At 38.5% G+C, this 15,415-nt stretch overlaps 1 protein-coding gene across 1 annotated transcript in view; it reads right to left on the bottom strand.

The window, feature by feature from the left end:
- Nucleotides 1–2,505: 2,505 nt before the first annotated feature.
- LOC121375113 (D-aspartate oxidase-like) overlaps nucleotides 2,506–15,415 on the bottom strand; it is a 30,924-nt gene continuing 18,014 nt past the window's right edge. Inside the window, exons 7-11 of the mRNA XM_041502357.1 lie at nucleotides 11,350–11,451; nucleotides 7,293–7,363; nucleotides 6,862–6,979; nucleotides 4,450–4,539; nucleotides 2,506–2,817 (exon numbers count right to left, since the gene is read on the bottom strand). Of these exons, the coding sequence (XP_041358291.1) occupies nucleotides 2,698–2,817; nucleotides 4,450–4,539; nucleotides 6,862–6,979; nucleotides 7,293–7,363; nucleotides 11,350–11,451 (501 nt within the window). The 3' untranslated portion in view covers nucleotides 2,506–2,697. The remainder of the gene's footprint in view (nucleotides 2,818–4,449; nucleotides 4,540–6,861; nucleotides 6,980–7,292; nucleotides 7,364–11,349; nucleotides 11,452–15,415) is intronic.

The raw sequence follows: 15,415 nt of genomic DNA, 5'->3' as shown, positions 1-15,415 counted from the left end.
ACTGACCACACTAGTGTAAACAAAGTGTATTAGCCATGTAGTTAATGAGATAAATTGAAACAACAGAACCATCAAAAGTTTGTTCATCGGTGCACGTGTTTACAAAATGGTCAGTTTCCGGAATTACCGGGCTGTTGATTGACCGAATAGAATTTGAATGTATGCATTTGCCTCCATCCCCAAAAGATACAAAATGCCATTATTGCCATCATGGTTGAATCAAACATAACAGTGGGAATTACAAAAGAAATTACAAAAGGTTTAATCTAGATGAAACTCTTGGAAAACAGCATTATGAACCTCATTACAAAAAGTCTTGCTTTGGTTGAAATTAATGAAAGAAGTTTAATGAACAGACCTTTAAAAAAAAAAGATGATTCTATGAATTTAATGACTTGCTCTTAGGAATAGAAATAAAGTCTTGCTTAGGGTTTGAAATTACATGAAAGAATGTTTATCAAACAAAGGAAAGAATAGGGAATACTGGGTTTACAGGAATATGGAAAATGGGAACTTCTTTGAAACTTAATCAAAAAGGTTTTGTTAGGAATTTAACATTCTGTTGATTGGAAAATGGAAGACAGTATCTACTTTGTATCTCCACCAGACAAAAAATTTATTTAGGAATTAATGGAAGATTATTACATGTATTTTGTTTATTGAACAATGGAAAGACTGAGACTTTTGGTTCAAAGAATGATATTTAATATCCTTTTAAAATAAAAACAAGAAATTAGCATTTTCCCTTAACCTCCACCAGAAAGCTTTTGTTTGAGTAGGATAAATATTGGTAAATGAAAATGTTCTGGGTATGCATGAGAATAAATATTCTGTTTTTTATTTAAAAAGCTTTTATCCTGAGTATGATAATTATTTACTGATAAATCATGTTTTGGGTATTGAAACAAAATACTCTGTTTATTGAAAACATTATTTTACTTTGGGTATATGAGAATAAATATTTTGTCAATCAATTTTTTTTTTTAATTCGTTATAATTATGAGAATAAATATTCTGTTTATTGCTAAACAAAAAACAATAATGAAATATGCAAGTTTTTTTATTTATTTGTTGATAAATAATTACCATTTAACCTATATACCACACATAATCTTTGCATATACAGTCAAAATGCAATCGATTTTGTGCAATTATAGAAACTTTCACTTTGTAAAGCCATCCAACTACAAAGTGGCTGGGAGACAGTCTAGCATAATGCAGTACTTCATACCGGAACTATTTTATGTTGTTAATAAATGTAAAAAAATATATCTATCGATATATATAATTAGCATGGCGTTTTTTTGTTTTATCTGCCCATGAGAATCAAATCCGTTGGGCGTCGTTTCCCTCAAATCTAAAAACAACTTTGTGCATTAAAAAAAAACCCACTGACATCCACTAGTGTAAACAAAGTGTATTTAGCCATGTATTAATGAGATAAACTTGAAACAACAGAACCATCAAAAAGTTCACGTTTCATCGGTGCACGTTTTACCAAATGACGTCAGTTTCCGGAATTACCGGGCTGTTGATTGACCGAATAGAATTACGTGAACTTGTATGCATTTTGGTATGGTGTTCTTTCCATCCCAAAAGTACGGCAAGCTTTGGTATTAAACAAATAATGACTTTGCTATAGTTAAGCAATTAAAGTTAATCGGCTAGTGAGTCGTTATCAGTTCCAGCAGTCTGCATTGCATGCATGACCGGTCTAACACAATGACTGACCTTCATGGTGAGGTACTGATTGGTGTCTAACAATATAGCAGAAACTTAGGGACGATCCATAAATGATATGTTTGTTTTTTTGAATCCCCCACCAGTCTTTTTTTTTTTCCGCTACATTTTCCCGGGAAGCAAGTGATAAATCGTTTCTTTTGCGTTTAACAGATTAGCGTACACATCTAATGAATAAGTGAACAACAACCCTTTCTCGGTCACATTTATTAAAAACATAACCGCCTAGGACGATTGATCTGTAATCTTTTAATTATTAACAAGGCTTCTCAACATAACGTAATAATTGATACAGAACAAATTTGTCAATCGAATAGGGCCTATAGTTGAGTGCGCATGCGTACAAGCGCACAGGCGGTACTTCTAAAAATAAAGTCGGAGAGTTACTTGTTTATTGAGAATTAACAGCAATATATTGCAAACAAAAACATTAGGTCTTAGGTTTATTCAACTTAATTATATCTTGTATCGGGTATTGTGATTCGCCAGTAGTAACGTGCACACCATCTCATTTGCATGTCACACGTCGACTCTGTAAACAGCGATTACACTTACAGTCGGCTTACCACACCAGTGAGCTCAAACAAAACAGATTAATCGGTGATTTATTTGAGTTTTTTTGCCAAAGTTTGATAGACATTCTCATATTTAGCACCAAAAAATCGTTATTTATATGTGCAAATAACCGATATATAGCCTGTAGTCTGTGCAATTAACCGGAAGTGTTATAAGGGCAAATGGTTCCGTGTTGGGTGAAAAAATTAACTTGAACATATCGAAATTGTAATGTGCTGCCACTCAGGGTAATTAAAACAGTGATTTTCTCAGGAATCCTTGGCGAAAAATATGAAGTGCATAGAAAATCTCCACCACCGAAATAGCAGCCAGTAATTTGTCAATGAGCAGACATCATCCAAATTTAAACTGTGATGTTACTGCAACTGTGAGACTGTCTGTCTAAAGTCTGGAAGTGGATTCCAGTTTTCTCAGGCAGTCACCAACTAGACTGGCTGCGTGTTGGGCACATCCCCAGTGTAGAGTGACACCAGATCCACCATGGCCATAGTTGTGCACAATCTGAAACAAAAAAATCTATACTGATGGAAAGAAATAAGGGATCACGTGAATAGTAACATCAAAGCATGACTCCAAATAAAACATCATCCATAGTGTCAGGAAGTTATCGGTGTTACCGGCATTCAGTCCCACACTACTGACATTCGATCAAGGCTTTTAGAATCTTTATAAAATCCACTAGCCATTGCATCAGTGATTTTATACATTTACTAGCCACGATTAAAAATTCACTAACCTACTTTTCTTTAAGTTTATAAAAGTTTATTAAATAATAGTAATAATCAGATATGTCACCTAAAGAGGGAGATAGAGCTTAAAAAACACTAACAATGGGGTTGGGGCAGGATATTCATATACTTTTCAAAAAAAGTAGGGGAATCTGAAATATTAATGTTAATATTAGCTATTAGACCAAACATACGTTTTGACCACAGACATCCTAGTAAAGAACGTTCAGGTCTGTTTATCAAAACACCGAAACACATTCCATAGTTTGCATGTGCATCATGCAGTTGCCCCGTACACATGTGTGGGGTGTCATTCTCGATTTTGACAATTTACAGGAAGGTCAATTAATCACTGTGGAACATTATTTCTGTCAATCTTTTTCATTCTGTTGATCATACAGTTGTTATTGTTTTGTTTTTAGTCATTTTTATTGTTTGAATTTGTGATTTACTGATGAAAAACGTCAACTTTCAAATTTCACTTCTAACCCCAATCGTCCTTCAAGATAAAGATCTTGATCATAAAACCTACTGTAATACTGAACAACCAGTTGTTATGTTTGCCCAATTAATTCACTATTATCATATAACCATTCCCCACAGCTAATATACCTTACAATTTTGACAATTGTAAATTCTTATTAGAGTTCCCCTACTTTTTTTGAAGAGTATATTTATAAAATAGACTTAACTGCAACTTTTGACCAAAAAAATTCACTAGCCATCAGGCATGGCAATAGTAGTTATTTACTAGCCCAACATTGAATGTCACTAGCCATGGGAGTGGGGCTACCATAATCTAGAAGCCCTGATCAATACCAACTTAAATCTTTGACTGTATTACTATGCTGATAATAAATTAAATTTACGGTAATCTATAATACCAAGTGTTCTCTTATTTCTCTTTATCAAGATATGTTACTTATCAAAGAATATGCAATGAATGTTACATATTATATAAGAATTGTTTACTATTTTTTATCATCATAAAAAAAGTCACAAATTGTATAAAACAGCAGAGCATAGCAAAGTGATTTTATATTAAATTTGTGTCTGTTATTCATTGATAAATTCACTAAAACAATTCTTATAATTACAAACAATATTTAATTTAAAATTCACAAAATCAGTTTCTTTGGTCCTTTCCATGATCTGTTTTACGTAATGGTGTCCCATTTTTTGTAATTATGGCATTACATTCTGTAGTTTATTGAAAAATAATATTCAGTTTTTACATAATCTAATCAGATTTGAGTCAATCATTTAACAGCAGAAAGATAGTAATTATATTAATATCAAGTTTTAATATTGTTTTACATATGGGACATTTAGAAATTTAAACAGCCCCACAGGGCTAAAAGCAACTAAAAATTCTCTGCAAGTGGGCCTGCTGGTTTAAACATACCCAGACAGAATTATTCTTTCGCTCTGCTTCCAGACGAACTGTGGATCGTGCAGGTCTCAGACCAACCCACCTGGTGACGATTTTTGCATGCTGAAACAAAACAACTTTTATTACACTGCAGGTGAAGAGATACCCCATGTGATATAAGTCATCTCTCTCAATGTGGAATATGCTTTTTAGAGAGGTCATGACCTCTGATCAGGTGATCAACTGTGTCACACAGTATCAGTTTTCATAGATCTTCATGAAAAAAGTGTGCCCATGGTTCTTTCAATTCATATTTTTTAATCAGAAAAATACTTGCTGTCAATTCTAATAATTAATGTTAGCAGCATAATTTAACAAAATATTTATTTTAATAATTTTGTTTAGTCTTTAGATGTGTGGCATAGGAATGCAAAGTTTTATTGAAAAATAGCTACTGTATATTGCCGTGTATTAGCTGACTTTTCAAGTCTAGAAATACTTTCCAAAAGAAGAGAGTTGGCTTATACATGGAGGCAACAAACTGGTTCGTAAATGCCCACAACATGACTTAATTTTGCTAAATGACGCCATTTGGTAAGCGACATAATATTCCCGGTCTTTAATCTGTGCATTTTCATGTCTTGTTTAGTTATTTTGGAAGTAATTACATGCGATGTTTGTTCATTGATGTGATGTGTAATAAATAAAATACAATACTACACTAGACCGTTTACATTACACCGTGTGTGTTTTTAATCGTACACCACTTGCTTTAGCTCATGATGTGCGATTAAAAACATAGTCGTTGTAATATAAACAGTCTCACACAGGAATTCGTTTAGTATTCTCTATGGATTAGATATCACTAAATGAACAAACAACAAGATAATCTCATATTACGAGATTACTTTAAAAAATACTTTAATGCTGACAGTATTATTGATATCAGTCACACACATGTACAGTGGACTCTGTCTAAAATGAATGCAAGGGGACCATATGAAATATGTCAGTATACACAGTGTGGGATTAGACAGGTGTTACCAAGATATTATCACTGGATGGGACTTTGAGATGGTGTTGGTTTACACAGAAATCTGGTTTACACTGATGTTGGTTTAAACAGGATTCTTTCTCATCAAATACAGGATGTTAGATAATCAATATCGGGACTGTCCAAAAGGCAAAACAGCCTACCGGGTATATTAAGGCATTTCAATACATTTTACAAATACAGTGGAACCTGCTCCCATGGCCACCTGTACTATACAACCACCTGTGTTAAGAACTAGCATACATTTTTATTCTCCCAAATCATCTAATATAGTACAAACGTACCTGTATTAAGGAGCCACCTGACTTAAAGGGCCACTTTTTGAAACTCCTGTGGAGGCTGCTTAACATAGGTTTTACTGTACATCCATTATACACTACATATTATACATTGTATGTTACATAACAGATATAACTGCAGCATTCATGGAAATTATTTACATTTTGTTCAGTCCTCCTTAATAAATGGACTGATTTTTCAAAATGTAAATTGTCCCAGTAATTCATTTGCTTGAAATTGTCCATGTATGGTATTCGAAGTTGATTTCTGCATATATACAAGACCAATTGAAGAGTTCAGGCGCAAAACGCAATATAAACCATTTTCTTTCTTGTTTTTAGTTAAAGCGATTATTGTATGTCAGTAAGGGCTAATCGTAGGCCCGCTGATTTTCCGCAAAACGCGAGTGATCCTTATGAACTTGTATTCGGTAAATCCTGTTTTTCTTATCAAAACGCGATATACGCCAATTAAAACAATCACTTTTACTGAAAATGAAAATTGGATATATCACGTTTTGCACCTAAACTCTTCAATTGGTTAGTTCCATATATTTAGAGTCAACAATAACAAAAAGATGAAAACAAAAAGTCAGATGATGCTATAATTAAACTGGCATGTTCAGGAGGCAATAGCACTCACAGACAATAGGACTGGAACCATCATCTCCTATCTTATCACATTATCTAATTTCCATTTCCATTTCAACTAATTTCCGTGCTTATATCCAATTAAGGTTCAAGCACGCTGTCCTGGCCACACACCTCAGCTATTTGGGCTGTCCAGGACAGAGGGTTAATTGTTAGTTGTTAGTGAGAGAGAAGAGGGTGTGTTGGTCTTACACCTACCCACCGAGTCGTTAAACACTCACTCTGGGTGGGAGCCGATACCGGGCTGTGAACCCTGTACCTACCAGCCATATGTCCGATGGCTTAACCATGTCACCATCTACGTGCCTCAGGATTAATAGACAAGGGAAATAATTCATCCCAATAAGCATACAAGAGTTACTCAATGGATATATACAAAAGTGAGCCATATATATATTGATTAAACACTGGTAAGATGTCGCTAAACAAACAAAAATTTCCTCTAGGTAAGAAAAGAGTTACTTGGATACTGGGTATGCAGCGAACGGCACGTTTCCAGATTCTCTGGTGATCATTTTCATCCACTTCCTCATCCCACCGGTTTACTTGCTCTGTTCCACCAATAACAATGTTTGTCGTACTACAATAATAACCAAAAAGATATATGTGAAATATTTTAATCTCAGTGACATCACAAACTAATGACAATCGCATCACTTCTCGATTCTCAATTATATCAATTCCCGATTTAGAATCACATCACTCTCCAATAGTCAGTGACTATAATAAATACAGCAAAACCCTTCAAAACAGGACATTTTTCACAGGCCCTTTTCAAATATCAGTACAGAACAGAACTTCTTAAAATCAGATACTCCTTAAAAGTGATATTTTTACTTGGCTCATGGGTGCCCTGTTTCAAAGGGTTTCACTGCGCTGGACATCATACTGACCCAGGAATGAAATAGGTTTCACTTCCTTCATCCAGACAAATATAAAAGTGTTTTATCCATGGTGCCACCACCTGGGAAGAACAAAAACATTTAAGACATTACACATACATAAATGTGTTTAGCTCATGCAGAAAATGGAACAGATGGTAATTTGAATTTTTTAACACTACAGTAGGTTTTGTCGTTAGAAGTTAGACACGAAAATGTCTATATTTCTCAAAATGTTGCTTTTTTATGTTCCAAAAGAATGAAAAGACAAGAACGTTTGTTGTTTAATAACAACTCAGTGTATGTTTTAAACTACAGCTATTTGGGTCTCAACATACAGCCCTACAATTCATGACGGCAATCAGCAGTGACACTTTTAAAAGCTGTTGTAAAATTCATTCTCAATGGCACCTAACGGGAACATGTCAGACATTTATACAGTCTGTTTAATCTTTATCAACTGAAAACAATGTTTTGTATATTTTTTAAGAGACATTTTCCATAATAGCAACATTTCTTTGGCCAACGAGTGCACCACGACTGGTATGTACTTCCCTGTCTGTGGGATGATGCATAGAAAAGATCCCTTGCTGCTAATCAAAAAGAGTAGCCCATAAAGTGGCAACAGCGGGTTTCCTCTCTCATTATCTGACTGGTCTTTAACCATATGTGCGTCGTTAAATAAAACATTTCTTTCTTTCTTTCTTTCCATGCAAACATGTATGTATATTTTGTCATAGCATTTTTTATTATTTACCGTATAACACAATGTACTGCTAAGTTGTATTTGTGTCATAATTTTATTAATTTCTGTATCTTCCATGTGTGTTTTCTTCAAAATATTTAAATGTTATTTCCCGTATAATCCGGCTAGTTGCAGAAAAGTAGTGCTATAGTCTGGGGTGGACGTACAGGATATAGACGTAAAGAAAATATAATTATTTATTTTAAATGGTAGAAAGCCTTTGACCTGTACACATATAACATCATACAGGTGTGAAGGATCATAAAAATTCTAAATGTTATTTTTTATACTTTGGTAGGTTTTCTCACAGACATCAGAGATTTAAAAAAAACTCACTCTCACTCCCACGACATGGACTATTTCCACTGAACTCTTTTATGCACCTTCTCATAAATAGGGCAGCACATATCACAACCCTTGATGTGCCAGTTATTGGGTTATGTGGAAAAAATGTGCAATGTTCATCTATAGCTTACAGCATCAGTCGAAAGCTCTAACAATATGCTATATTCCATCTTTACAGGCAGACACAGAGAACACATTTTAATTATGGTTATATGGTACGAAAGGAAACCCACTGCCACCACGAAAGGGGCAACTGGGAGCAATGGATCTTTTATATACAGCATCCCATAGACAAGATAGTACATACCATGGCCTTTGTTACCCCAGTTGTGGAGCATTGACTGGAATGAGAAATAGCCCAATGCAGTGTTTCTGCCAGAAAGATATTTTTGGGTATGGCTCTATGGAATTGAATGCAACCACAGTCAACAGGAGGTATGGGGGGGCGTCCCCCAGAAAGAAAATGGGTTCAGTTTAGGGTTAGGGTTAAGAAAATAATACAGTAATGATAAGACTAATTAATTTTGTCAAAAGGTTAACTTAAAAAGAAAAAAATCATCAAAAAATTTGGGTATGGCACTATACCCATTTTACATTCTGGCAGAAACCCTGTAATGGGCCCACTGACAGGGATCGATCCTAGACCAACAGCGCATTACTGAGCTATGTCCTCCCCTCTCCACCTCCCCCCTCATATTTAATGAATAAATGAGTTTTGTGGTTTTGTGGGTGGCTGTCTGCCGGTGTGTATGAACAAACAAATGAACGAACAAATGATTGGTTAACAACACTCCAGAATAATTAGACAAATCTGGCATGTGAAATAAAAATGCAGAGAACAAATTTCAAATAAATATCTAAAGGCAGTGAGTGCTATTAACCTTCTCTCTCTGACACTAGCCTCTGTGATGATGATGAATGTTGATGAAGATGATGGTGAAGATGATGGTGATGATGACGGTGATGGTGATGATGAACATAGTGGTAGTGGTGTTCTTGATAGTGCTGCTGATGATGATCAGGATGATGATGGTGCTTGTACTGCTGCTTCTGATGATGACAAAGATGGTGGTAGTGGTGTTGATAGTGCTGCTAATAATGATTAGAATGATCAGGATGATGATGACGGTGATGATGATGACAAAGATGGTGGTAGTGGTGTTGATAGTGCTGCTAATAATGATTAGAATGATCAGGGTGATGATGATGACAAAGATGGTGGTAGTGGTGTTGATAGTGCTGCTAATAATGATTAGAATGATCAGGATGATGATGACGGTGATGATGATGACAAAGATGGTGGTAGTGGTGTTGATAGTGCTGCTAATAATGATTAGAATGATGATGATGATGATGATGATGATGTGATGACGATGACAAAGATGGTGATAGTGGTGTTGATAGTGCTGCTGATAATGATGATGATGATGATGTCCCCCCCCCCAGCTCTGAAGATAATGCATTGGCCTCTCAGTTGAACATCAGATTAATATTATACAGCTCCATCCCAAGTTGCTGTCATCTTCCATCTATGTTATTATAACCTATTGTCATGCCTATGATCCAACCAGGTTTCAGACATGCTGCACTGGCCTGGCAGCTTGTCCAACACTGGCCTCTCATGAAGTATTCTCTCAACCAATAGTATTCCATTATCCACTTCTACATGTAAAAAGTAAGGTTAAAGTTTGTTTTGTTTAACGACACCACTAGAGCACATTGATTTATTAACCACCGGCTATTGGATGTCAAACATTTAGTAATTCTGACATATAGTCTTAGAGAGGTAACCTGCTACATTTTTCCATTAGTAGCAAGGGATCTTTTATATGCACTATCCCACAAACAGGACAGTACATACTATGGCCTTTGACTACTACATGTATGTTAGTGTGATCTCATAACATACCCGCATCACCTGTCATCTCGTAACATACCCTCATCACCTGTCATCTCGTAACATACCCTCATCACCTGTCATCTCTTAACATACCCGCATCACCTGTCATCTCGTAACATACGCGCATCACCTGTCATCTCGTAACATACCCGCATCACCTGTCATCTCGTAACATACCCGGATCACCTGTCATCTCGTAACATACCCTCATCACCTGTCATCTCGTAACATACCCTCATCACCTGTCATCTCTTAATATACCCGCATCACCTGTCATCTCTTAACATACCCGCATCACCTGTCATCTCGTAACATACCCGCATCACCTGTCATCTCATAACATACCCGCATCACCTGTCATCTCGTAACATACCCGCATCACCTGTCATCTCGTAACATACCCGCATCACCAGTCATCTCGTAACATATCCGGATCACCTGTCATCTCATAACATACCCTCATCACCTGTCATCTCGTAACATACCCTCATCACCTGTCATCTCGTAACATACCCTCATTACCTGTCATCTCTTAACATACCCGCATCACCTGTCATCTCGTAACATACCCGCATCACCTGTCCTCTCGTAACATACCCAGATTACCTGTCATCTCGTAACAAACCCGCATCAACTGTCATCTCGTAACATACCCAGATTACCTGTCATCTCGTAACAAACCCGCATCATCTGTCATCTCGTAACATACCCGCATCACCTGTCATCTCGTAACATACCCATACCCGCATCACCTGTCATCTCGTAACATACTCGCATCACCTGTCATCTCGTAACATACCCGCATCACCTGTCATCTCGTAACACACCCGCATCACCTGTCATCTCGTAACATACCCACATCACCTATCATCTCATAACATACCCTCATCACCTGTCATCTCGTAACTTACCCGCATCACCTGTCATCTCGTAACATACCCGCATCACCTGTCATCTCGTAACATACCCGCATCACCTGTCATCTCGTAACATACCCGCATCACCTGTCATCTCGTAACATACCCGGATCACCTGTCATCTCGTAACATACCCGCATCACCTGTCATCTCGTAACATACCCGCATCACCTGTCCTCGGATTGGATACACCTCTTTATCACAGCCCAGAATGCCACCCCGCAATCCACAGCAGTTCACTATAACATCACAGTGCTTCGACAGCTGAAAACAAGAACTATATTTCAAAACAATTCAACTTTACATCTTGTATTATAATACCAAGAAAATTCAAGTAATAGCTTTTTTTCTAGGAATAAAAAAATTATGACTACATCAAAATAATCAATTTCTATAATCTGCAAAGCCCTACTTGTAAATATCAAAATTAAATTCTAAATGTCCTTTATTAACCTCCATATTCACCTTCTATGTACATATATGGTTTTGTGTAAATATAACTTTAGATATTTTAATGGTTTTGTTGCTATGATTTACAAACCCCAAACCTTGCATGATTAATACTATCACACGCAGATACTTTATATTATGTTATCTGGAGAAATTGTGAAACAAAATATGGATCTGTGTCCTCTGGAGGATAAACCAACAGCATGGAGTATGTTTCTTTATGACTGGTGAAGGTGCCCTGTCTGAAAGTAACTCACAGAGACACTGCGCTATGTTCCACCCCACTACCAACAGCATGGAGTATGTTTCTTTATGACTGGTGAAGGTGCCCTGTCTGAAAGTAACTCACAGAGACACTGCGCTATGTTCCACCCCACTACCAACAGCATGGAGTATGTTTCTTTATGACTGGTGAAGGTGCCCTATCTGAAAGTAACTCACAGAGACACTGCGCTGTGTTCCACCCCACTACCAACAGCATGGAGTATGTTTCTTTATGACTGGTGAAGGTGCCCTGTCTGAAAGTAACTCACAGAGACACTGCGCTGTGTTCCACCATATTACCAACAGCATGGAGTATGTTTCTTTATGACTGGTGAAGGTGCCCTGTCTGAAAGTAACTCACAGAGACATTACGCTATGTTCCACCCTACTACCAACAGCATGGAGTATGTTTCTTTATGACTGGTGAAGGTGCCCTGTCTGAAAGTAACTCACAGAGACACTGCGCTATGTTCCACCATATTACCAACAGCATGGAGTATGTTTCTTTATGACTGGTGAAGGTGCCCTGTCTGAAAGTAACTCACAGAGACACTGCGCTATGTTCCACCATATTACCAACAGCATGGAGTATGTTTCTTTATGACTGGTGAAGGTGCCCTGTCTGAAAGTAACTCACAGAGACATTGCGCTATGTTCCACCCTACTACCAACAGCATGGAGTATGTTTCTTTATGACTGGTGAAGGTGCCCTGTCTGAAAGTAACTCACAGAGACACTGGGCTACATGTATGTTCCACCCCACTACCAACAGCATGGAGTATGTTTCTTTATGACTGGTGAAGGTGCCCTGTCTGAAAGTAACTCACAGAGACACTGGGCTACATGTATGTTCCACCCCACTACCAACAGCATGGAGTATGTTTCTTTATGACTGGTGAAGGTGCCCTGTCTGAAAGTAACTCACAGAGACACTGGGCTACATGTATGTTCCACCCCACTACCAACAGCATGGAGTATGTTTCTTTATGACTGGTGAAGGTGCCCTGTCTGAAAGTAACTCACAGAGACACTGGGCTACATGTATGTTCCACCCCACTACCAACAGCATGGAGTATGTTTCTTTATGACTGGTGAAGGTGCCCTATCTGAAAGTAACTCACAGAGACACTGGGCTACATGTATGTTCCACCCCACTACCAACAGCATGGAGTATGTTTCTTTATGACTGGTGAAGGTGCCCTGTCTGAAAGTAACTCACAGAGACACTGCGCTATGTTCCACCCCACTACCAACAGCTTGGAGTATGTTTCTTTATGACTGGTGAAGGTGCCCTATCTGAAAGTAACTCACAGAGACACTGCGCTATGTTCCACCCCACTACCAACAGCATGGAGTATGTTCCTTTATGACTGGTGAAGGTGCCCTATCTGAAAGTAACTCACAGAGACACTGCGCTATGTTCCACCCCACTACCAACAGCATGGAGTATGTTCCTTTATGACTGGTGAAGGTGCCCTATCTGAAAGTAACTCACAGAGACACTGCGCTATGTTCCACCATATTACCAACAGCATGGAGTATGTTTCTTTATGACTGGTGAAGGTGCCCTGTCTGAAAGTAACTCACAGAGACACTGCGCTATGTTCCACCCTATTACCAACAGCATGGAGTATGTTTCTTTATGACTGGTGAAGGTGCCCTGTCTGAAAGTAACTCACAGAGACACTGGGCTACATGTATGTTCCACCCCACTACCAACAGCATGGAGTATGTTTCTTTATGACTGGTGAAGGTGCCCTGTCTGAAAGTAACTCACAGAGACACTGGGCTACATGTATGTTCCACCCCACTACCAACAGCATGGAGTATGTTTCTTTATGACTGGTGAAGGTGCCCTGTCTGAAAGTAACTCACAGAGACACTGGGCTACATGTATGTTCCACCCCACTACCAACAGCATGGAGTATGTTTCTTTATGACTGGTGAAGGTGCCCTGTCTGAAAGTAACTCACAGAGACACTGGGCTACATGTATGTTCCACCCCACTACCAACAGCATGGAGTATGTTTCTTTATGACTGGTGAAGGTGCCCTATCTGAAAGTAACTCACAGAGACACTGGGCTACATGTATGTTCCACCCCACTACCAACAGCATGGAGTATGTTTCTTTATGACTGGTGAAGGTGCCCTGTCTGAAAGTAACTCACAGAGACACTGCGCTATGTTCCACCCCACTACCAACAGCTTGGAGTATGTTTCTTTATGACTGGTGAAGGTGCCCTATCTGAAAGTAACTCACAGAGACACTGCGCTATGTTCCACCCCACTACCAACAGCATGGAGTATGTTCCTTTATGACTGGTGAAGGTGCCCTATCTGAAAGTAACTCACAGAGACACTATGCTACCAACAGCATGGAGTATGTTCCTTTATGACTGTTGCCCTATCTGAAAGTAACTCCCACTACCAACAGCATGGAGTATGTTTCTTTATGACTGGTGAAGGTGCCCTGTCTGAAAGTAACTCACAGAGACACTGCGCTATGTTCCACCCTATTACCAACAGCATGGAGTATGTTTCTTTATGACTGGTGAAGGTGCCCTGTCTGAAAGTAACTCACAGAGACACTGCGCTATGTTCCACCCCACTACCAACAGCATGGAGTATGTTTCTTTATGACTGGTGAAGGTGCCCTATCTGAAAGTAACTCACAGAGACACTGGGCTACATGTATGTTCCACCCCACTACCAACAGCATGGAGTATGTTTCTTTATGACTGGTGAAGGTGCCCTGTCTGAAAGTAACTCACAGAGACACTGGGCTACATGTATGTTCCACCCCACTACCAACAGCATGGAGTATGTTTCTTTATGACTGGTGAAGGTGCCCTGTCTGAAAGTAACTCACAGAGACACTGGGCTACATGTATGTTCCACCCCACTACCAACAGCATTGAGTATGTTTCTTTATGACTGGTGAAGGTGCCCTGTCTGAAAGTAACTCACAGAGACACCGTGCTATGTTCCACCCCACTACCAACAGCATGGAGTATGTTTCTTTATGACTGGTGAAGGTGCCCTGTCTGAAAGTAACTCACAGAGACACTGCGCTATGTTCCACCCCACTACCAACAGCATGGAGTATGTTTCTTTATGACTGGTGAAGGTGCCCTGTCTGAAAGTAACTCACAGAGACACTGCGCTGTGTTCCACCATATTACCAACAGCATGGAGTATGTTTCTTTATAACTGGTGAGGTGCCCTGTCTGAAAGTAACTCACAGAGACATTGCGCTATGTTCCACCCTACTACCAACAGCATGGAGTATGTTTCTTTATGACTGGTGAAGGTGCCCTGTCTGAAAGTAACTCACAGAGACACTGCGCTATGTTCCACCATATTACCAACAGCATGGAGTATGTTTCTTTATGACTGGTGAAGGTGCCCTGTCTGAAAGTAACTCACAGAGACACTGCGCTATGTTCCACCATATTACCAACAGCATGGAGTATGTTTCTTTATGACTGGTGAAGGTGCCCTGTCTGAAAGTAA

The sequence above is a fragment of the Gigantopelta aegis genome, chromosome 6, assembly GCF_016097555.1.
Source record: "Gigantopelta aegis isolate Gae_Host chromosome 6, Gae_host_genome, whole genome shotgun sequence".
Taxonomy (NCBI): domain Eukaryota; kingdom Metazoa; phylum Mollusca; class Gastropoda; order Neomphalida; family Peltospiridae; genus Gigantopelta; species Gigantopelta aegis.
The sequence above is the reverse complement of the archived record's forward strand: the minus strand, read 5'-3'. Positions and strand labels throughout refer to the sequence as shown.